The sequence below is a fragment of the Triticum urartu genome, chromosome 1A (genome assembly GCF_056163025.1).
Source record: "Triticum urartu cultivar PI428250 chromosome 1A, HENAU_Tu73, whole genome shotgun sequence".
Lineage (NCBI taxonomy): Eukaryota > Viridiplantae > Streptophyta > Magnoliopsida > Poales > Poaceae > Triticum > Triticum urartu.
In genome coordinates this window covers 272,053,964-272,077,707 of record NC_141873.1, presented here as the reverse complement: position 1 = coordinate 272,077,707, position 23,744 = coordinate 272,053,964, and the positions used below count along the sequence as shown (strand labels likewise).

At 40.5% G+C, this 23,744-nt stretch overlaps 1 protein-coding gene across 3 annotated transcripts; it reads right to left on the bottom strand.

Moving 5' to 3' along the window:
- Positions 1 to 4: 4 nt before the first annotated feature.
- EBS1 (EMS-MUTAGENIZED BRI1 SUPPRESSOR 1) lies at positions 5 to 22,071 on the bottom strand. Of its 3 annotated transcripts, none has more exons than XM_048718372.2 (37): positions 21,684 to 22,071; positions 20,374 to 20,751; positions 20,135 to 20,288; positions 18,816 to 18,987; positions 17,858 to 17,931; positions 17,665 to 17,761; positions 17,445 to 17,557; positions 17,166 to 17,281; positions 16,270 to 16,327; positions 13,926 to 14,078; positions 13,392 to 13,490; positions 13,148 to 13,282; positions 12,226 to 12,294; positions 10,567 to 10,655; positions 10,308 to 10,470; positions 9,960 to 10,094; positions 9,778 to 9,883; positions 9,594 to 9,688; positions 9,401 to 9,513; positions 9,052 to 9,262; positions 8,044 to 8,112; positions 7,117 to 7,262; positions 6,431 to 6,532; positions 5,413 to 5,560; positions 4,440 to 4,496; positions 4,237 to 4,367; positions 4,055 to 4,143; positions 3,673 to 3,986; positions 3,490 to 3,597; positions 2,834 to 2,895; positions 2,365 to 2,467; positions 2,124 to 2,282; positions 1,857 to 1,997; positions 1,696 to 1,739; positions 1,508 to 1,622; positions 656 to 808; positions 5 to 563 (listed from the first exon to the last, which is right to left on the bottom strand). In XM_048718372.2, exons 1-37 carry the CDS (start codon positions 21,860 to 21,862, stop codon positions 384 to 386), a joined length of 4,830 nt encoding a protein of 1,609 aa, XP_048574329.1. In that variant the 5' UTR covers positions 21,863 to 22,071; the 3' UTR covers positions 5 to 383. The 3 variants fall into 3 exon arrangements, with proteins under 3 accessions (XP_048574329.1, XP_048574333.1, XP_048574338.1); XM_048718376.2 differs by having other exon boundaries at positions 3,505 to 3,597; positions 21,684 to 22,070; XM_048718381.2 differs by lacking the exon at positions 3,490 to 3,597.
- Positions 22,072 to 23,744: the final 1,673 nt, after the last annotated feature.

The window sequence follows — 23,744 nt, the reverse complement described above, 5'->3', positions numbered from 1 at the left end:
CTCGTGAGAAAAATCATGTCAAAAATTTCCAAGTACATTCTCGATCATCAATCAGATGCCAAAAATAGTTTATGGTGCCTCATGGAAAACATAATCATAAAGTACATAAATTGTCGACTGTTACAATGCTTTCTTGCTATTGATTACTAGACCCCTATCCCTACGGGATTACGGGTGTATCAAAAAGCTTTACTGATGTTGAAGAGTTCCTCAGGGACGCAGTCAATATGCCCCGGCCTCCGGGTATGGCCCGTCTACAATTGGGTTGATACCTGCGCCTGTGCTTGGTTATCCTCTGCACCATGTTTTCTGCTGGGGCGTCAAACCAGTAAGTATAGTTTTGTTCTTTCCTGAAAATGATCAAGCTAGGTTTCAGCTGGTGCTCATAGCTCGTCTTTCGAGTCCTGGCTTGAGTCTTCATGATCAGGCTTTGGTGCATCAGACTCAGAGGATGGGGGAGTGGCCTCTGCAATCTCCTCCACATTCTCCCCCAAGATGCGCGCGGTGAAGTGCCTAGCTTCAGCGTCGAAATCAACCCACTCTGGAACTATTCTCTTAGCACCCTGGAGAGTGCGAGGAAAATATTATGAATAGCCAAACCTTTAGTGCTACACTAAAGCAATAGGGAACAGATCATGGCAAATCACAATTTTACCTGAAGCTTTGGTTCCTTTGTCATTGGATTGTTGCAAAGATCAATGGTCTTTGCTCTTGCCTTTGTGGCATTTCCACACCAGGATTCACACCATAGCCATTCTTGTGGGAGTGAGAATATGGGCACAGTATGTTGAGCATAATTTGGGAGATCCTGGATAAAAGTGCTACAAGTAAGCATTGCACTCATCTTCACTTATATGACTATTTTGTAGTCTGGAGCTTGGTTCTACATATAGCATTCTACTGTTGGAAACAGAAACCAGCTCATCCCGATGCAAGTTGAAAATGGTAACCACTAGAAAAATATTGCACCTATATTATTATTATTATTCGAGCTTTCATGAATACAAAGAACTGATATGGCTACGGAACTTGCCTCTTGCAATGCAGCTTTTTAACTTTCAAATTAAATATTTGAATTATCAATATAAATTGATCTGAAGGACTGGAGTATCACCAAAGAACTAGCTATGGACAGGGGTGCGTGGAAGCTTGCTATCCATGTGCCAGAACCATGAGTTAGTCGCGAGATCTGATGGGTTTCGCCTCTAGCCTACCCCAACTTGTTTGGGACTAAAGGCTTCGTTGTTGTTGTTGTTGTTGAATTATCAATATAAATTCAATTAAAAACGATAATTGCACATATACATATTGCGCGAAATCATGTTTGAATCAAATAATGAAGTTATATCTTTCAAGATTGGGCCTTTCCAAGAAATCCAGTTCATCAGCAACATGAACTCTGGTCTGTAGACTGTAGCAGTGAAGCCACTAATCATGCAGCACTGGCCTGTGAGGCTGTGACCCACTCCATCAAATGTTACGCGTAAAGGGGAACAAATAGATGTACCTGATCAAGGTTTGATAGACTATTGGGGTCCTTGCTGAGTGTTTCATAAACAACTCGTAGATTGTCCCCAGCAGCAGTTTGTCGAAATTTCGCCAAATCAACAACATAAAGGGCACTGAAACAACGATCATGTTACAAAATAACAGCAATAATCTATTTAAGCATACTTGATGCAACAGATCAACAACCTGATATGGTATGGTCTTCCTCGCAAATGATCTTTCCAGAAACCCTTTAAACACACGGGAAAAAGAACAGGAGTCAGCAGACAACTTGAGAACATCTTTAACCTGCCATGAATAATCGGGTCTACAGCAGTAGTATGGTTTGTGCTAAGTTGGTAACTAACTTGTTTCCAAAATCGGTAGCCATCCATCTCCTTGTTGTTATCACAGAATGGTGTATACGCAAGGGGACGGCCCTTCAGATCCATGTCATACAGTTCTCCCATGTCTGTTCTCACAATTTGATCAGCATCAACAAAAATAACCTATTTACAAAGCATCAGAAAAAGAATACCATTAGAACTCAATCAGGCTATAACTGCTTCTACCTACTGAAGAACATGGTTACATGAAGCAGGATCATAAGGTAATTGTAATATAGACAAAAGTACCTTCCTCAGCGAAAGTGGAAATATAACATCCAGAAACAAGATTTTATATGCCCATATAATTCGTTGCTTCTCTTTCTGTTTGTGCAACCATGTTGGCCATTTATACGTGATAAGCTCATACTCGAATCCATATTCCAGAGCCATGTGGGGTATGACATCCTGGCAGGATTACTGGTTAGATAACAGCAGAGACACCTTCCATCTGCTCATTAATTAATCGACTCAAAAGCAGCTCATTTACCTTAAATTGTGGAGATAGATAATTCTTTATGAACCAAAATTTCACTGGCCTTTGTGTTTTCTTTAAAACACTCAAGATCATAATTTTTAGGAAACGCTCGTACCTGCAACATGAAAATTTGCAGCTAAATCACATGTTCTCAAGTCATACCTTTCGGTATGATATTCTTCCAAGAGTAAAATGGTGTATGATGTGTAACTAGGATTTGCTGCAGCAACATTAGACTAGAGTGCAAGAATAGCTATTTGTGCAGTATACAGAATACTGCAAAAAACATGTGTTATTCTAATAACGACAGCAAGTAGTTCAAGGAAAAGAAAGGCAACAGTGCTAGCAGCTAACACGAAACATGGCTCTCAAGGTTAATCGCATAAGTGAGAAGTGTCAGCACGATAAACTATAACCAACAATGAACAGCATAGGCATCCACAGAGAATGCAATTCATATTTTCACGAAATGGACACTTACAGATGACCAGAAGCAACAGAAAAAATGTTAATTGTCTCCCCTTGTCTTGCATCCTTAAGGTCCTGAATAGAAGTGCAAAGCAAAACCGTTGGATTTTCTCTAAGCAACTAATGTGGAGTATGTAACCAGTAACATAAGATACAAACATGCATGAACTACCCTGTAACTTTTACATGTAGAACCATTATTCTACTCAAATTACTACATATGCGTATTACAGAAAATATCTTCATCGGCATTAGCAAGAGCAAAGGTGTAACTAGGAACAGTTCCATGATACCTTTCATCAAACAGATATATTCAGACTTCCTAACAAAGTTCAGTTTTCCCAAGTGTTTTAGGTTTTTGTATGCGCAGTGTAATTCCCTTTCAGTAAAATTAAATGTGTAACATAATCTATGTTTTCAGAAACTATCTCATTCTTTCAGTCATGTTTTTCCCCAAGGAATCACTGTACAGTTTATAGGCTGGTCTAGAATCCGTAGCAAAGTACTTCCATACATAACACTAGAGTAGATCTCTACACAATATTCCTGGAAGTTTTGGGTCCACCCCAGCAAGAAAATCATGAAAAATTGGACAATCAAATTTTCCTAGACCAAAGCTTGTTTCTGTAGCCTGATCGGAATAACATGCAGTGGAATTAAATAACTCACAGAAGAAATACTAACAGTGTTTTTCTCAGCTTTCTTTTTTAACGAGGCATCCCCACTAATGAAACTAGAAGCCCATTTCAAAAGGTTGGTATTCCACCCTTTATTATCCTGCATTAAAAAGCATTTAGGAAAAAAGAATGTCTAGAATTGATATGTTTTACAACTAAATTAATAAAAACAGACCGTCTTTTCCTGGACATGGTTGTCATCATCAGCATTTAGCAAGTCCTCATGCTCCTTGCCCTTTTTCTTTTGCACTTCAATATGTAAAAGTTTGCCCCTCAGGCTATCTATGGCAATGAGTTTCGAAGGTAACTCATACAAATCAGCACTCCGCCCAGGAGCGAGTTGTAGGTACCACACCCCCGGGGAGACTTTCATCTGCCAATATCCCAAGTTGGACATGACAAGTGTGTCTACCAGGTGTGGTCTTTGTTTGGTGCCAAGGATAAACTGCAGACCACGAGGAGGTTCTCGATCCTTTTCCATGCAATGACCTGAAAAACAAATTCTGTTCGCTAAATAATCCACCACAATCAAAGAGATGATTATTAAATGATTATACCTGTAAGAAGAAGTGCTTCAAGTTCATATACTGCTTGCAATGTCCTAACATCACCGAGATTCTCCAACAGAATGTTATCCAGATCATGGCTGAAACACAGAAAACGACCACAATAATGTGATTAGACTCTACTGTAGAATATAAATTCTGATATTTTTCTTAATACTTGGTGGCTGGCTTACATGGCAACGACAGGCTCAACAAGCCAGGGCTCAGGAACATCGATGTTCATTGTAAGTGTTTTAGATAGCGGCATGTTTGAGAAGAAAGCTTTAGGTCCATGTACAGAAAAATCTGTACTGCTAAAATCATCCTGCATATCAAATGGTCAAGCATCATTGTAGGTAGTGGGGACGTTCTGGCTAGTAAATATGTGTACTCTTACCATCGACGGAAGAACAAATCTATAGTAGTTCTTTAAAGGAAGATCCGCAAGAGAACTCTGAAAATAATCAGAAAATGTTAGCATGAAATTTGTAGGATTGCAGCTAGCACAAGCTCAAGAATAGAAGCATTTCCATCCATGATCCACCTAGACATACTAATAAGGCTTCAAACAATACATCACACCATAGTTTCTCTACTCATAGACTTCAATTTCAAATAGAGATGGTAAATCATACTCCCTCTGTCCGGAATTACTCGTCGGAGAAATAAATAAAAATGGATGTATGTAAAACTAAAATACGTCTACATACATCCATTCCTTCGACAAGTATTTCTGGACGGAGGGAGTACTTTCTTACGATCAATAGGACAAACAAAAAACATGAAAAAAATGCTCATGGAGATGAACTGAGCATGATTTAATCAAATCAAGACACACAAAGAACTGAATAATTAACAGGATAAAAACAATTGTTTTACAGGGCTGTGGTCACTACAGATGCATACCAGACTAATTTTTGCTATAGTTGAGGCATGTCATTGCAATAACATGAAATTGTGTAAAAATATGATTGCGTACAATGATGAATGGATCATGCCAGCAAATCTCTAGCTCGTGAAGTTGGTTAAAATGTTCCAATTGTTGAACTGAATCAATTGATTGCAAGTATGACCACAACCAGATAGCTCAAGAACAGAGATAGGCCTCTGGACTATTAAGGTGCATCATCTAACCTTGGCAACAACTGAGTCATTTAAATGACTATAATTAGTTAAAAGACTTAATGTGTTCAGTAGCCTCAACAGGTAGAAAAAGATCAGATGCCCTGTTAGATTAGTTGGTTCATTTCTCATACTGATATTTCAGAACTTCAAAACAATAAAATTACCCAGCAGCAGTGGGTACAGATATCAATTAATTTTAGATGCAGAACATATGCTAACTGATAACAACGATAAAATATACATACAATTGGATTAAGGACAATTCTCATGCTCGGCTGAATCTGTCGAGAGAGAATGCGTAGAAGTGGAGAAAGTTTTTGCCCAGCAGGACTTAGAGGATCAATGACAGCATCAATGTGAACACTTGAATTCATACTATTCAGCTTAATTGCACTGCATGATAGAGAACAAAATGAGATCAAACTGTCTGAAGTTATCATAAATCCAAGAATAGTCCAAGTTTTAAGTAGGTTCAAGTGAAAACTCAGTGCTTGCAATTTACAGTTAGCTAAACAGGGACGCGACATGCATTTGAGCCGTGTGTGTGACTACTTTGTGTTTATCTTCATAGCTTTCAAGTTGAAAGCTCCTTGCATATATCTATAAATCATAAATGCGATGGGTGACTTAAGAATTAAGACCCAACATTTTGTGTTTGTCTTCACTGCTTTCAAGTTGAAAATTCCTTGCATATATAGATAAATCATAAATGTGATGGGTGACTTAAGAATTAAAACCCAAGCTCAAAACAGTTGAATAAAGTTTGAACATACTCCTAGCATTTCAAATCATAGCATCAGCATATATTATTATTAAAACAACAAAGTTACAAAACCCAGCATGACAGCATAATATCTGGCCATGATATTGACAAATGAATGGGATGGATCAGTTAAAATATGAACCAGGATAGATGAAACTTGTGTTCGCACACATTATTTCTTCTGGCATGCACATTAAACTGCAGGCAGCAAGAAATACTTACACCCAGTTATTTCAAACGAGATGTTTAAGACTTTAAAGCAGGATTATTACTCCAAGCTAAAATGATCCATGACGAGGTAAATTTCTCACTGACGATTCCAGAGTTAGTCAGAAACTATCTGTAGCCAAGTTATAAGTTCCTTCCTAAAGTGTAGTTTTAGTCAATAGAAGGTCAGTTGTAGTGCAGAACAATGGCCAGAATGTGTAATGTGCCTGGTACCTCATAGCAACATATATTCCAGCAGAATGTTTATACATGTAAAAGAAGAGGTAGTTTACCTGTATTCCGCATTTAAAATTTCAAAATGGGCTCTTTCAGATGGCCTTTCACGTATAGACATTGATGATGAGACCAACATGGTAATATCGCTGTAGAATTTGCTGCAAATAGGATGCATCAGTTAGGATTTTTTAAATAAAAATGGAAGGTTTTAGCATTATATCTTTATTATAAGCCTTTTGGATATAACTATTCCTTCAGGCACATATCAGAGCCGAGGCAATGTGTATCTTCGACGACGTGCAGCCCAACATTGCAAGCTTGCTCGACACAATCAGGCCGAAGTTCGATTGTGGGCGAAAACAGGGGCGGTGGGTCTAGCAGTGTTGCTCCTAGTGGCGCCCAGCACTAGTGCAGCATTGTGATTATGGATTCTGCCCTTCCTTGGGCTTGTACATAACTTTTCTTCTATCAATACATTGAGATGCAAAGCTTTTTGGGTTTTGTCGGAAAAATATTACTACTTCAGACGCATAACCTGTTAACTTTTAAATATATATATCCGTATTTAGCTGTCACCTAAAAAATGTGCTTATCCAGAGCTTGTCGTCTAATATATTAAAAGGGATGAACAGATAAAGGCACTACTGCTAGTGCAAATATGTACCTCACACTAATCATTCAATTGTAAATAATTAAACCCCTATAGGAAAGCCAATGAAACCATTGCACGCTTACATCTTACCTTGTCAGGTAATCAGGGTCAACTCCTCCCCATTCAACCTCCTCAATTATTTCATGTATGTATTTTGTTCGCAACTCATACTCCATAGACTCAAGGAGACCTAAATCGTCGTTTAAAAACGAGTCACCATCATCCACAACAAAAATCTGCAAGGTGGAATAACAGTCATAAACTACAGAAGCAGCTTACAAATCAGGTGGAAATAACCTTGAGGACACAAACATTCTTATCATCTAGTATGCTTAAGTAGTTGATCCCCACTACTTCTATTTATCTCAACATGCACACATGCCACCTCATCAACTCCACTACTTTTGTTCTCTCAACATGGAAAATGCTACTTATACTATTTTCTCAACATGCACACATCTCACTTCACCAATCCCACTACTTCTTATTTCTTTCAACATGCACGAGAAATATTGCTTATATTTTATATAAAAAATACAATTATATAATACTCCAATACAATAAATTATACTGTATATATTCTCGATCATTATTCTCATATTCAAATTTCAGACAACAAAATAATACAGCATTGACAAAATCAAATTCATATTACAAGGCCGATGAAAAAAATATACTTTCATAATGTATAATTGTTATGGATTTGTTCCTGTTTTCCTTATTTGATGCATGCTCAGTCGAGCTCGCACTTACTGCTACGCATCAAAATACGTTTTCTGTCTCTTTATTTAATATATATATGGTCAGTCAGGCTCCCCCCTACTAAAAATATAACAAATTTTATTTGAAGCACCATCAAAGAAATTGATGGGTGAAAGAGTCAAGTTGGAGACCGTGCTGATGACTTGTACTGAGACAAAGAGGGAGTATTTATGCATTGCCAGACACCAAAAGGACAAAGACCATGGAACTAGTTTGGATATGAACAGAAACAAAATGAGGGAAACATAGTCTTACTCGTCCATTGGTGATCACAGCATTGCTACCGAATTCAAGCCCCAGTTGCCCAAATAAAAAGTCTGACAACTGCACAACCGAATAAATATGCGTGAGAAGTTCTGAACAATATTGTTAGGAAACTGGCAGAAAAGTATTGACTTGAAAACTGAACATAGGAAAAGATTGTGAATCATTTTTGTGGTTCTTACCGAAAAATTGCCTGTTTACAGTAGGTTACCTTGTACTGTTTTGTCTGTTATTATTTTTTAGAGCATGCAGGAGCGCTGCATGTGTGTGTGTGTGTGTGTGTGTGTGTGTTAAGGTATAAAGAAATGGGAAAAAAATAAACAGTGGCTTTCATATGAAAGGCTAAACTCGTCTTGAACAATGAGTGAGACAGTGGCCAACTGGCACAAAGCAAGTAGTGATGACCTAGTATGCTTGTCATGAGTCCTGAGAGGATGCTACATCTAGATACATCCATTTCTACGACAAGTAATTCCAGGCGGAGGGAGTACTAAAATATAGTCTGGTTTCTGCTCAAATTTGGGCTCGTTTCTTACAGAAATTGAGTTAATACTGGGTCTAACATCAATTTCAATTCAAGCTTAACTTAAACACCTACAACCAACAAGTACATATGCATTGCAGTTTCTAGGGGCTCTTAAGCTAAAAGCCAAGCACAATGTTACTATGTTAGCCAAGCTAATATTAAGTTATGATGGCTAAAACTTCTGGAAATTCTACAGCTGATATGCTCGTTCAAGCCAAACTCTAGCTAGCTCCAATTTCCATAATGGTGAGCTTGACATGATCAATCAATCTCATAGACAAATTAAACTGAGACATGAAATGAGCAGAATAAAAATCAAGTCTTGATAGGGTTTGCTTGAACCCAGCTCAGTCCCTTAATGTATGTTAAGTTTCAAAGACACTTAAAGGTTAAAACTACAAAGTACACATACTAACAGTGCAAAGAGAGAATTTCACAAAGAGGTCAAGAAAGCTCAGTCCTCAGATGCAGACCTTATCAATCCCTTCGAGAATTGTATCAGCAGAAAAACTTGTAAGCCATGCTTTATAATCATCAACAGGCAAGGCAGTCTCAGCAGCTAAGCTATACACCTTGTCCTTAATAGAACTAAGCGTATCACCAGCAGCAGAAGAAGCAACCATATGTTGACCTTCATAATATTTGCAGAGCCCATATAGGAAGTCCAGTACCTTTTCCTTGCCACTAGAACAAGATGACTCACAAGATCAGAGACAAGCTTGATGTATTCAATGATGAGAGGAAAGAAAAAGTGATAGACTAAACCATTCTGAATCTCTACTGGAAAATGGACAAAAAAAGGAAAGAAAAAGAGGAACAAACCTGAAAGAAGAAATGGTTCTATCAATGATATCCTTCATAAGTAAAATAGTGGAAATACTATCACTGCGGGCATAAAGTAGTAGACCAATACGAGCTCTATTAGACCCGTCCATCTGCATCGTGTTGAATAAAGGGACATAATCAGAAGAAAACAATATAAATAGCATGTTAGATAGGCAATTGCTTCATCTACCAGATAACGTATGGCTTCGTGAAGCAACTTGGTCCCGGTCACCGAAGAAAGATCAATAGCAAGTAGATGAGTTACGGGCTTCACATCATCTCCGCCTGCAAATAGATTTAACAACTACATTTCAACACCAGCGAACTTTGACGATAGATGACAAGGTACAGGCACAGAATAGTAGGAAGCATACTTCCATGGGAATGTAAGTAGCTGATATCATGAAGTACAGAATCTTCCTGGTGATACGATGCAAACAGCGAGACAAATCTCTTCTTCTCTGTGCTCTTGCCAGTAATCTGAGGGTAAATATTATATGGTTAAGTAAATCAAGAGCCAATGCCGCCACAGTTTTTTAGAAATATTGGTACTTACCGATGGGTTGTACCGCTTGTAACTACTTTCCGACAAAAATTTCTCCAAAACATCTGTATGGGACTGGATATGCCCATAATAGACCTGTTCTTGTATCCTAGGAAGCTCATCGTTCATAGCATTCATGGTCGCGTCCTTTAGAATATAAGAGTAGTAGAAAGGCACGACATTAGCTACTACTATTGCTTCAGCATTTTTGTGTAATTTCCTTAGTACCAGCGAATTTACTGCTGTTAAAGAAACATTCTAATGTAGAAAAGATGAATTTACCGTCTTAAATTTATATATTATGGAGGCTTGATGCTTCTCCAATTTTGACAATTTTTAAGTTAGATAGCCAATTATTACCTCATTAGGATCATGAACGAGTCCATTCATCAATAAACAACACTGGAGCTTATACAAGCCCAGTTTGTGAACAAAACGAGAATTTTCTTCAGCATCTTGCTTGTACAAGTTCTCCTTTTGCAACTTTAGCAGCACATCCTGAGGGTGAGATTTTGCACCTGACCTGCGCATTACAAAATACAAGTAACATAAGTAAATACACTGATTTTGTTTGGGCATTTAGAACCAACAATATATAAAATTTAGTGAACATGCTTACAATAATGAGTCAACAAATGCTTCCTCCACATGATGAACTTCTACGGGCTCTTCACTATAGTCATCACCACCATTCCTCAATCTATGTATCTGAACAAGAAAATATCACTGCACTTCAGCTATATGAAATTCAGGATATCTACAGACAGAGTACCATTTGGCGGCCAGATTATTAACCAAAAAGGATACAAAGGCCATGATCATGGTAATGTTAACCATATAACGACAAGTTTCAAGTTGTAACACACTGCAATTACCTTGTTGAAGGGAACAATGAAAAACATTCAACATGACCCTAAAGTTATGCCATTATATTCTAATTTCTAAGAAGCTATGCCTGACATAAGTCCACCACCCATCGCAAAAAATTCTGAAGAAACAAATATATAGCTATGCAAAGGAATCATTGACAGGATATATGGAACAAATCTCAACTTTTAGTTTCAGCGATAAAATCAGGAAAGGAACCATGTCAGCAAAAAAAATCAACGCAATGCAGGAGCCTGGTCTACATTTTTTAGCTTTGCCATGTCAGCCTAATGAGATCGAGAATCTGCAATATTAATGCTGGTTTCAGTACTCGTAGGAAGATATGTGATGATGCAAATTTGGATCCTTGAGGGTACCCTCCGACCCTCCTTAGTTCAACTAAATAAATTAAATTTTCGGAATTCACATATTTTTGAAATTTTAGTTCATTTGGTTGAACTAAGTAGGGCCGAAGGGTACCCTAAAGGTTCCAAATTTGCATGCCTAAAGATATGGAATGAAACCACTACAAACAGTAGCGCGGCGTGCTCAAAACAAGCACTGATCTAGTAATACAACAAAAGATGTATTCCGTTGAGAAGGAGGCAGCAGGTGGCACGGACTGATGGAGGCAGCCAGTGGGGGTGAGAACAATAAAACCCTAGGAGCTGGAGCTAGCAAGGACGAAACTAGTGAGGGGGGGGGGGGGGGGGGAGCTCTGCAGGATGAGAGGACAATGGTGTTGGGGAGAGCACCAGCTGGGGATGAGCCTGGCCAGACAAAGCCAGCAGAGATTGGCGAGGCTAAAACAATGAAGGCGGCGGAGATCGATCTGATGGTAGTGGCCAAAAAAACAAGCGGCGCAAGTGTAATGATGATGGTGGTGGGAGGAGCATCCGTGGCTGCCATCAGGAAACCTTAGGGCGGGAGAAAGCCCTAGTTTCCCTCTTATACCTGTTGAAGGATAAGTACATTGCCCGCTTTTTCCCATCAGTTATTCAGCCTGAGCTTTTGGGTGAACTGGCTGGTACCCGCGTTTAGACCTGACATAGCCACACATGAGAGGGGGTGTTGAAGTATAAGCGCAGTGCCCACCTTTTACCATCAGCTTGAACTTTTGGGTGAACTGGTTGGTGCATGCAATTCTACATTTCTACAATACCATGTTATAACTTATGAATAGCATTTTCATCCATTATGTGGCTCTAGACCAAAATGTATAAATGACACAAGGCATGTATGCAAGAAACCCCTTATACAATGGTGATCACACAGCTAATATACACGCGTCTAACAGATAGCAGCGCTGCGAATAATAAAAATGCACATAACCCAGCAACGCAAAAGATTATCAGCAGACAGGCTAGAATCGTTAAGCTTATAACTGATTCAATTTGGTGAGCTAACTCACATCGCTTAGGAATTGGAATGCCAATTGTGTCGAGTATGTCTCCTTGATGTACAAGAAAAGCCTCATTATCTGTACAAAAGAAAATACATTAGTTGGGGGCGCGGTATGAATGGATAGGAGAGCAAGTTTTAGAGAATTATGTCACAGGAATAATGACGCTATGCAATTAAGTAGTCATAATCCAGTGTAAGTTTTAGAGAATTGTGTCACAGGAATATAACATAGATTAATAAGTTTTACACTGGCCCAATGTTCTTCCTTTCTAGTTACGTGCTAAGTCCAGCATGTGCCATGTGCTGCACATGTGAAAATAGCATGCACGGAAATGGGATAGATTAGTTAGTTGATTAGATGGTTAAAGGGATAGGTTATTAGTTGGTTACAAAGTTATGCTTGAGAGTTTTGAGTGAGATCAAGTTCAGTCCTAAGGGATAAATCAAGCATGCCTATAATGGCTATGGCAACTTACAAGATCAAGCAAAAAGAATTATCCATATCCCATCTAAATTTCATCATCCCAGTTTAGTTTATCTCCTCATTCTATGAGGGTGTGTAGCCATCCTCTGCAAGGTAGTTATCCCAAATATCAAGTTTACACTAGTATCACCCTACAAGTGTAAGAAAGGAACCTATGTGAAGCTGGAAGACCATATTAATGTTGCTTTAATATATAGTATTATGATACAAATCCTTGCTGTGAAAAAGCTGGACATCATGATGATAATATGCAATCGAGTGTAATTATGTGCTTCTATTATTTCATGTACCCAAAAAGCACTAGTAATGACAAGGGCTAGAAAAAGAGAGGTAGAAATTGTCCCAGACATAGGTAGCAATGATGTAAAACCAATTTGCTGTTGTATACATCCAAGCAAAGAGCTCCCAACAAATCACAGTAATGAAATACAGAAAACATGATTACCAAAGTGGAAGTGTCTTCATCGCTCTTGGATCCATCATTTTCTTCAATAACATTTATGAGTCTAGAAGAGTACATTATGATACCAAACCTTACAGGGACACTATCTTGGTGCAGAGACAGGATTGTGTCAATAGTCTGTAAAGTTTCAAGTGAAATGGAAATACCAAGCCAATAAATGAGCACAGCATAAAGAGTGTGTGAAAAACAAATGCGTACTAAGAGAAAAGGTAAGAAAGAGACTAGCCTCTGCACCACAGGCTGAAGCTGGATCGAACACATACACAGCATGGAACAAATTTTTACGGATGTAACGCATCTGACCAGGGTACACTGGCATCAATAGCTACAAAGAAAGAAGTAAAAAAAGAAGAGATAATCATTAAAGATTGCAAGTAGTTATGTGATACAATTTAACCAGGGTATGGGGAGGAACAGCCAAATAAATGGTGTATTGCATAAACTACTTACAGTTAGAACCCCAACAGAGATAGTCAATGAACTTTTCCATAGATGATAGAGAAAACTAAAAAACGTAACAGCATTGCAACAAACCAATAGCAACCATGCTAGAAAAAATTGACGATAAGTGAAACCATGGCGATACTGCTGTTTAAGATATCTTATGGACAAGATTTAAAGACATACATGCAATTCCCTTATGCCCCTAAAGCATGAAAATAATATATTTGAATTCAAGTTCCTCATTTGACTTGCCACAGAAGCAACGGTCAAATGACAATCTCCGTTCAATATGTTGATAAAAGATAAGTGAACAGACCTCATTGAGGTTGCTTCGCCACCTTTTATACAAGGCATCTTCCTCCAAGTTATTAAGGTAGTGAACATGTGAAGACCGGAAGTCAACGCGGAATGAATTAGATTCTGCTGGTGGCGCTGCTGACAGGATCTTGCGGGCAGCACTTTGAGGCAACTGGAAGGCATTTGACAACAATAGCAAAGTAAATAATAGAACAAGCAGGAGAGCTGCCTGTTATTTCATTAAGTTGAAGGAAATGTACAGAGGAGAGGGCATAAAGACCCTCGCCTCAAACACACACGCCACACCCACACACACTGAAATAAGCTAGTAAAGGATTGTTACACAGACACAAATATACATGACCAGCTCGCCCAGGAGAAGGACTAAGTGTCTGGGGTGAGCGACCTTAGGAGCAGCTCACGGAGTCCCCAGGCACCAGCCGAACAATCACATGTTCAGAATAGAGGGATATGGCACATCTATTTAATCATTAGCTAGATAATATAATTCTGTTGACTCATAACACGGTAATAATCTAAAAGGTTGAATGTATTAGCATTTGGTAAATATTGGTTATAAAAGGACAGCTGCTGAAATGAAAGTGTCATTCGGATATCGCCAAGAAATACTCCATACAACCTAACTGTGGAGCAGAAATGCTCTGATAGCCTTTTATTTAGTCAAAATCAAATGCCGGAAGCTACGGTAAGAAAATGTATATAGACAGCAATGCTAAAAAGTATTTGTGGTATAAAGGTTCTAGAATGAGCAACAAAGGTGGAAGTATATAACCCACATATTTCATTCTGCATTTCTACTCGGCATTTCATGTGAAGGCTTCACAACTCACAAGAAAACTATAAGCGCATCTCCAACAGGCTCCCCCATTCCGCCCCTATTTGTCCGGTCCGGACAAAAAATGCCATTCAACGGGCTCCACCATTTCAGCCCGGGCAGTACGATATCCCATGTCCAGTCCCAAATGTGTGTGTTGGGGGCGCAGGGGGGGGGGGGTCCGGACTGTCCGCCACGTCAGCCCAGTCCCCTCCCCCCTTTCTTTAACCCGGCCCCTCTCCCTCACTCCCACTCTCAACTCTCCACCGCCCACCCATACCCTAGCGGCCAACCACCACCCCGTGTACCCCTGCGATGGCCCGCCGGATAACCAAGGAGTTGCGGGAGCGCTGCCAGATGGCGTGGCTGCTCGGCACCTTCCGGTCCGATCAGCTGCCGCCTCGACGCGACGGCGGATCGGGCTCCCAACATGGTTGACCCTGTCCGCACCCCTAAGCCGCCGCCTGTCACCGGGACCCTTCTCGTCCGCGCGATCGTTGTCCTTATCCCGCAGCCATCCTCCTCCCAGGTGGCGCCCGCGTCCCTGGACGGGGCTGAATCAAGCTCCGGCGAGGAGGAGGACGACATCAACTGGTCAGACATCGAGAGGGAGGTCAGCGAGCAGCTCTCGGAGGCGCTACAGGCCTCGCTGCTCAACACGCCGCCCCCACAGGGCCGCGGCTCCTCTCATGCATTGTCGTCCCAGCCGCCGCGCCCCCCACCTCCTCAGAGTCAGCGCCTACCCTCCCTGCCGCCGTGAAATAGTCCTCGACGGCTCAAGCAGCTCGTAGCGCGGAGCGGTCACATCCTCGCAACACTCGATGTCCTTCGCGATGTGGCAGGTGGCGCCGCCGCACATCCTCGCCGACCCACAGCGTGCTATCGAGTGGGCGCTCGACCACTCGAAGATGACCAAGGAATATGACGCCCGTCGCCACCGGCGGCTCAACACCGAGGCGCCACGGGAGGGGATCCTCATCTCCGAGCGCGAGGCCGGCCGGCGGGCGGAGGAGAAAGCCAAGGCGCTCCGCCACGAGCGTGTCGCCGCAGCCCAGGACGGATGCCGCGGCGACTGGAGCAACGATGACGGCAGCGTTGGCGGCAACGGCAGAACCCAGATGGTGTTGGAGATCCAAGTTCAGTTCATTAGGTAGATTAGAGTAGCTTAGCTAAGTTTTATGTAAATTTGAACTAAGTTTGATGTAATATATCCGAACTATATCTGAATCTAGTTTGAAATCGTTTAAATGTCCGGATACCGGGTAAAAAAAATTGGTTTAGCGTTGGGTAACTGCACTCCTAGCGGTTGACGTGTCCGCAGACAATTAGGGGTTGTCTGCTGGGGGATAACGTTGGAGATGCCCTAATCAAGTTGGCCAAACTAGATTTCCTTTTTTCAACAACGAGATTCAACTAGCTTCTCCAATAATATACAGATAGGTGCTGATGCGCTGTCCATTACTAATACTAACAAACAAAAAGAACTAGCCAGGTAACACATCTAATAGTACACTTAAATAAAATTCACCTTTAATCGGATGAACTGATCAGCTAAAGACAATTCCTCACGGACCATGTCCATTAACCTGCCAGATAAATCATAGTTAAATATCTATTTTGCTAGTTATTATATATAATATATTTATGTCAAACTGTAAAATCAATGAGCATTTTAACACAAACTTTTGAAGTTAGTGATGTAATGTCAAGTAGAGCCCAAAACCAGAGCAAAGAAAGAAAAAGGGCCAGAGTCAGGAAATACAAAGAGCTGATGGAGAAGGAAGTAGACCAGTAGAGAAATGAAATGAATCCCAAATTGATCTGCTTCAATAATAATAACTATTATACGGTTATGCCAACCCCACCGCAAAACCTAGCAAACCCCTATATGCTACATAAGTGAACCGGAATTGCAACTAGCAAATCACATGTCCATCATTGTCTTCATATGCTCCCAAAATCATAGGAATAAAAGCCATATTTGTTATAATCTTCTTGACTAAAATTCTCTAATCAGTTGGTTGCGCGCTTGCTCTTTCTTTCTTGTTTGGTTATAGCTGAGTGTTGTTGCAGTTGGAGAGGGGCTTATCAGACACAGGATAAATGGTGTATGCCACGCTTTGGGAGAAAACACGACATTTTTCTCTCTGAGTAAATTGAAAAGAGCCAACACACTATTATTTGTACAATCTTCTTTCATTATGATTTCGAAACTGTCACTTGTGATAATGCATGCTCTGTTGCCAGGTTTCTAATGACAAGTAGAAGCAAAAAATTAGTTGTCAGTTGTTGCCAGGATACACTGATTAAAATCCACATTGGGCATAACACAAAGGCAAATTAAGTTGAAGTTAGCTCATCAAGGTGAGGAAACAAAGTAAATAATCAGAAACACCATTATCCAGGAAGTATGGTAGAACATACAGGTAGAGATCAAGATCCTCGATATTAATCAAAGCACCGTTCAAAGCCATTAATGACTTGCCAGGTGGCACCATTCGCTGGTTTGCTATGATTTCATCTTTGATTGAATCGTCAACCTGTACGATATTAAAAAGTTGTTAATAATCTGAACCTGGAACAGTGGAAGTAGTTCATATGAACTTCCTTACAAACAACACCTTTACAACTCACTTTTTTTCAAATGTCATTACTTGTGTGCATAGCTGAAGGTTAAAAGGGAGCTCCAGATATGGCACTTACCTTCATTCGTGATAGTGAAGAAACTACACTTGGGAAATTTTGATTGATTTCCTGCATTGACTGTAAAGGATCTGATGCATGAAGAATCCTCTGTGCTGTTTGATGACCCAAATCTGTAGTGTGGAGAAGAACATATATAAAAGAGGTGCTTCTATGTCATCACATGATGCACAGTTATAACTTGTAGGACAGATAGAATCAAGACAATGGCCAACAATACCTTTGAGTTCCCAAACTTCAAGTGTGTCTGATACTGTTGATGACAATAGATAATCCCTGAAGGACATTATCTCAGCATTTAGCTCTGGCTTGCGTTCCTAGAGAACAATAGACGAGGATAAAAAAAGATGAATACTTTCTCCATATGCAATAAATAGTCACCATAGTTATTGTTATGACTAAACTAAACGAACCAAAATCTTGGAAAATATGAACCCTCTGACTTCTTGACTGAGGTCCTCAGTTTTAGGATCTTCCAGTGCAACACCTGGAAAAACATAGTAAGGATCATTAAGATATGAAATTTGTGACTGAGTGTGTGTTATACGGAAGAACAAAATAAGGATCATTAAGATTTGAAATATGCATACATATATATATGAAACGTTTTTCCTACAACCAGGTGTGGCTACTCTCACGTGCCAACTCTAACAATGTAGAGAGTATATAGCGCACTGTAGAGTGCGCGCCCACGATACGACTCTAAAAATGTAGAGACTAGAGAGTATATAGCACACTGTGGAGTGCGGGCCACAATACAAAGTATGTAAGGCCATGTAGGTAGTATATAGTTACTATTTTTTAGGTGGTATGCATTCTTTTGGACATACTCCTTTTTATGTTCAAACATATACGGAAAATGCATCTTACAAATGAGTGTGGTTAGGTGATTTTACATACTACCGCTACAAACTCTCTAAGTTGTGACATTCGGCATGTCAATATAACTACACCTGGTTGTAGGAAAAAGGTTTCAATGGAGTGTAGTTACTCCCTAAGGTTTGGCATGTGGGAGTACCTACACTCGGTTGTAGGACAGAGGTTTCAACCCGGTGTAGTTACTCCTACATGCTGAATCTCACACCTTACAAGAAGAGAGAACATATATAGCTGCCAGCTACGATGCCCAGCTCAGCCACCCACCCGTACGCACACAGCATCAAGCAGCCAAAAGACAAAAAGGGTTGAACTCGTCTTCCCAACTGATTTATTTCAGACAAAGAGGTGTGTGTAAGTTATTTTTACTTGGTCATTTTCAAGGGGATGCAGCAGATTTACTAAATCACATATTGGAATTCTTGCTTATTAAGAGCTGAGTGGAGATGAGTGCATGCTCGGTGCAAATAAAACACCTAGCACAAGCAGAGTTACCCTTCTTTATAGCAGTGTCATCCATGGCTTTGTATTCCATGTTTTTTAGGGCGAGTTCCACCCCATAACCACTCAAAGTGACTGCATCTGCAGCACCAATGGAACCACAAAAGCTAGATGTAGCCTGACATCCAGATGGCAGAACAGGGCGCAGTGCATATCTGACTTTTCCCTGAATACAACATATACTATATATTAGACATTTGCAGCTTACAGCCAATGCAGCAAAATTAGAGAAGCAAAAGAAGACATAAAGTGTGATATGATGGCAAAGAAAACTAGATTAATAAAAACAGAATCAATTTCACCATTAGAATAAGACACATTTGACTATCTACAGACATGTTCAAAGTTAAAACCATTACATATGCGGTTGCTGTCCAGGAAGAGGTTAATACATATACAAATTATTCAGGATCCAAATAGTAGGATAACCAAGTACTATCATGCAGAGGTTTGACATGATTCATTGAAACAATATATGTTCAGTTGCTCACAAATATTACCAGTGATATGACTACATTCATCTAAGTTCTATTACCATGTGGAAGATGAACTTCCAGTTATTAGGACTATCAACTAGAAACAGCAAGAAGCAATAGGCTATCAGTGATTACGAGGCTGTTTGGTTTGTTCACCCCCAAGTTGCCATGACAAAATATTGGCAAGCCATGTATTTTGGTAATTAGATGTACTTGGCAAAGTTGCATAGGCTACTGGTTTGGAAAGAAATAGACTACCAACATTTCCATGCATCAACATGCATGTTACAACATAGAATCATGAACGAGCCAAAGATACTCTGGGACTTAAAACAACCACAGTTATTCTCTACTCTCTATTATCTATGTTAGTTATGTGTGAATAGCAAGGAAATCAACGAGGTACATGCAACTAAAAGAATGGCAGCTACATCTGAAGCTACAGAGCAAATTCAAGAGAAGGTGGGAAGGAATTTAAGGTCCGACATGGAAGCAAAACAGGCTGGTGGAAGATAATTCTCTGTTCCTTGATTCAACTGAAGCTGCACAATTAAATATTCGGCTTGAACGATGACTTAAGAGCAAAACCTAGCAAAAAGTGGCTGGTAATACCAAAATCTAGCATGGCGCACTTGGGCTCCAATACAAACAGTCCATATGTTGACATGGTAGCTAAGCACTCATTAAAAGTATCGCTCTAACACCATATATATTAATGGGTATTTGATATACAATGCCCCTGTATAAGACCATGTATCTTACTTTCCATGGTTCATTGTTTTCTCAAGACCTCGGATGCCTTGAAATATACCAGAAAACAAGTCAAGAGTATGTCACCTGCTTTGATGCTTCTGCCAGATGAACATGCAACTCTTTGAAGCATTTTGTCCCAACAGCGCCATAAAATATAGCAACTGGAGCAGTAATATTTGAGCGAGGATATACATGGTCAAAGTCAAATAGTTCAGGTTGTCCAGTGGAGTCCGTAGCTCTGTTCAACATAAGTTCTGAGTTTCAACCCTGTAGCCAGAAGCCCTAAACGAAGTGACTAAGAAATAAAAGATGAAGATGCTTACCCTTCGCCTGATCCCTCGAGCCATTTATGTAGATCATCTGAGTTGAAAAACAGAGTGTTTCCTGTATCTACCCAGCAGCAAGTTCCTTCCACAGCACCGCTGCCAGAAATTTGCTCTAGTGCATCATCTTTGACAGGAACTGAAGATAAAGATTCCTCTGCAAGCTGCCTATAAAGCACTAATCTTGGCGATGCTGATCTAAGTGTAAGAGAAAACTCAAAAATTGAAGCCAGTGGCTCGCTGAGAAATGAGCGAACATCCTCAACAATCTTCTGGGCACAACATTTAGCTGTCAGACATTCAGATCCTTTGTCCAGTTCCTTCCAATGGCCAATAAAATCCCAAAAATAATCCTTCCATTCTTTTGAAAGCAGTTCACTAATCAAAGTAGTAAACGGACAGGATTAGGTATTTCCAGAAAAAATAACAAGTAATATTGGCCAACAACAATAGTGATGCAAATATTCATTAGCATGTACTACATTTATCTATGTTTCCTCATGGAAAGATATTTCTCGATTAGATCTAAAACGTACCAGTACAGCATCTGGCTACATATAATAAATTTGGCTACAATAGCACACAAAGATAATCTTGAGTTAAGAACAATGAAATAAATTTACTACCAGCCTTCAAGTGTCGCAACGAAAGCAAATGTTTCAGCCTTCAAGTGAACAGAAGAGACATGGTGCTCTTATCTGTCACATTAGACTACATATAATAAATTTGGCTACAATAGCACACAAAGATAATCTTGAGTCAAGAACAATGAAATAAATTTACTACCAGCCTTCAAGTGTCGCAACGAAAGCAAATGTTTCAGCCTTCAAGTGAACAGAAGAGACATGGTGCTCTTATCTGTCACATTAGAGTCTAATAGTTTATGAAACATAAAACCTCATTAATCTCTCACTGCAATAATTTTGTAATTTGGTAGGATTCGGTTTATTATAAACACCATAATTCATCTGGTGAATGTGTGTTACTGAACCACGAGTGCATATTACTGACCGGTGAGTGGTATTCTAGTGTGTTGCATAGTGCGCATGACTGTTCGACAACATACTATACTAATACGCTTCTAACAATTAGAAGGAAACGACTGAATTCTTAGCACAATTAGCTAAACATATTAATTAACCAGGCATCGGCAGAATGGCTCGCTACTAGTTTCCAGGATCGCCAGGTCCCAGTGGTAAACCAGCAAACCACAGAATGAACTTACTGAGGACCACTAAATCGGTGCAAAACGAAAAATCTCGATCAAACAAGGACAAGTATACCAGCATATCGTGCCGGAAACCACTCACCTGGCTTCGAGCAGCAGCGGCGTGCCGGCCCACTTGGCCCGGAGCGCCACCTGCACGTTCTTCTGTCGCCTGATCTCGGCAACCGAGACGCCACCACCGAGGCATCCCACGAGCACCACCGCTAGCAGAGCGAACGCCGCCCACGAAACCCCAGATCGGGACCCTCCTGTCGTCGCCATGGGGGAGGTGCGCTTCGACCCGAGGCCCTCCCGCCGCTTCGATCGGAGTTGCTACACGACAGAGGATTCGGACTGTGAACCGCACATCAGGAAAGGATTTGTGAGGGTTTTGGGTTCGTCGCCGACGAGATGCAGAGCGCGAGGGGCGAGGAGACTTCGCCGGAGACCCGGGGGCTGGGGAGTGGTGGTGTGGGGTTAGTAAGCTTTAAAATAAGGACTGACCACCGCCGTTGGATCGAGGATGAACAGAAGATCTTTAGTTTGAGACGGTAAGAGCATCTTGGGCCCTTCTGCTAAATTTAACGTGTAAAATTTAACCCTCCGTATCATCACTACCCTTTTTTCCTAAAAAAAACTTAACTCACCGAAAAAAAACTCATCAGAATAATGTCATGTTTTTACAGAAAACTTTCAATCTACTTATCTTCAATCATAACAGTAAAATGAATACCAGAAATAATAAAAATTACATTTAAATCCGTAGACCATCTAGCGACGACTACAATCACTGAAGCGAGCCGAAGGTGCGCCGCCGTCATCGCCCCTTCCTCGTTGGAGCCGGACAAAACGTTTGTAGTAGACAGTCGGAAAGTCGTCGTGCTAAGGCCCCATAGGACCAGCGCAGCAGAACAGCAACCGTCGCCGATGAAGAGTAGTGTAGATCGGAAGGATCCAAACTGAAGTCACACGAATGTAGAGGAACTATGACTAGATTTGAGCAAATCCATCAAAGACAGATCCACCAGAGACACATCTCCACACGCCCCACCGACAATGCTAGACACACCACCGGCACGGAGCTGGACGGGGAGGACCTTATTCCATCTTCAGGGAGCCACCATCGTCTCGTCTTCCTGAACAGGGCACAAACCCTAACATAATTCGAAGAAACATCTGAAAAACATAGCCCTTCCGCTGGCAAAGTGAAAGTACTAGTTATCGACTATAGGGGGTGAATAGGCAATTTTTATGAAAGTCTTCAAGACAAGCAATGTCTTCGAAGATAGACAATCAAATAATACCTAAACAGGATGCAGCGGAGGATAACCTACACTGGTCATGCTACAGTCAAGGAAACAGTACAATGAAAGCACGAAGACAGATAGCAGCTAGGTAGGGCAGATCAAAATAGGAAGACATTATGAAGCCAATTATGCAAACAGAGATGATAGTCTTCACACAATGAATTCAAATGGAACAGACAAGCATAGACTTCACGAAGCTAAACTGTAAGTAAAGGGTGAAGTGACAGAACCAGTTGCTTGACGAAGACAAAGATTTGGTAGACCAATTCCAGCTGTTGTGACAACTATACGTCTGGTTAGGGAGGCTGAGATTGAACTGAGAAGACCACGTCTTCACCTTATTCCCCTTGAGTTAAGGTCACTTAGTTCTCGCCCAATCACTCAGGTAAGTCTTCAAGCACTACTAGTGAAAAGCCTAACAGTAGCGCGGGTTAAATGCTTAGCAGTAGCGCGGGTGGCCATGCTACTCATACGGCGCTACAGCTAACGCTTATCAGTAGCGCGGTTTGACCCGCGCTACTGCTATCTAGGGATAGCAGCAGCGTCGGTCTCCAACACGTGCTGCTGCTAATAGCTGTAGCGCCCTTGAACAAAGAGCGCTACTGCTAAGAACTCGATGCTGCTAAAGTCATACCCCGCGCTACTATTATTAGTTTCTGAATTTTCTTTTTCTCCTCCATATTTTGTGCTGCTGAATTTTTTTAGGGCTTTATACAATAATCTCTATCATATCATACACATACAAATGTAACTATAGCATATACATACAAATAGTCTCATCAAATCATATCATCATCATAATCATCATCCAACACAAAGTCGTCTCTCGTCATCATCTCGAATATAGCGATACAAGT